The sequence below is a fragment of the Antrostomus carolinensis genome, unplaced genomic scaffold, assembly GCF_000700745.2.
Source record: "Antrostomus carolinensis isolate BGI_N321 unplaced genomic scaffold, ASM70074v2 scaffold41763, whole genome shotgun sequence".
Lineage (NCBI taxonomy): Eukaryota > Metazoa > Chordata > Aves > Caprimulgiformes > Caprimulgidae > Antrostomus > Antrostomus carolinensis.
The window spans coordinates 344-642 of record NW_010306606.1 but is presented as its reverse complement, the minus strand read 5'-3'; the positions used below and the strand labels follow the sequence as shown (position 1 = coordinate 642).

The 299-nt window shown below is 64.9% G+C and overlaps 1 protein-coding gene across 1 annotated transcript in view; it reads right to left on the bottom strand.

The window, feature by feature from the left end:
- Positions 1-299, bottom strand: part of LDB1 (LIM domain binding 1) — a gene marked incomplete at its 3' end in the record, with an annotated part of 2562 nt that overhangs the window by 1926 nt on the left and 337 nt on the right. The window contains 1 exon segment of the mRNA XM_010165180.1: positions 252-285. Coding sequence (XP_010163482.1) covers positions 252-285 — 34 coding nt within the window.

The window sequence follows — 299 nt, the reverse complement described above, 5'->3', positions numbered from 1 at the left end:
TGTTGGTGGTGGTCCCCTCCCTACCTGCTGCAGCCCCCCTTCCCTGCCTCCAGCAGCAGGCGGTTGGGCTCACTGGAGGCAAGACCCCACACGTGATGCAGGCTGCACCCTGGCTGCTGAAGTCCAACAGCTCTGTGTTCACCCCTGCACCCCTGAAACTGGGCTCTGCTTCACACCAGTGGCTGTTCCACCACCCCTGGGACCTGGCCTGCAGCTTTCCAGAAACATGCCTGGCTCCTCTGCTGCTGGGGCTGGTTCCAGGCAGGACGGGGGTTGGAGAAGGGGCTGTGGCCGGCAGG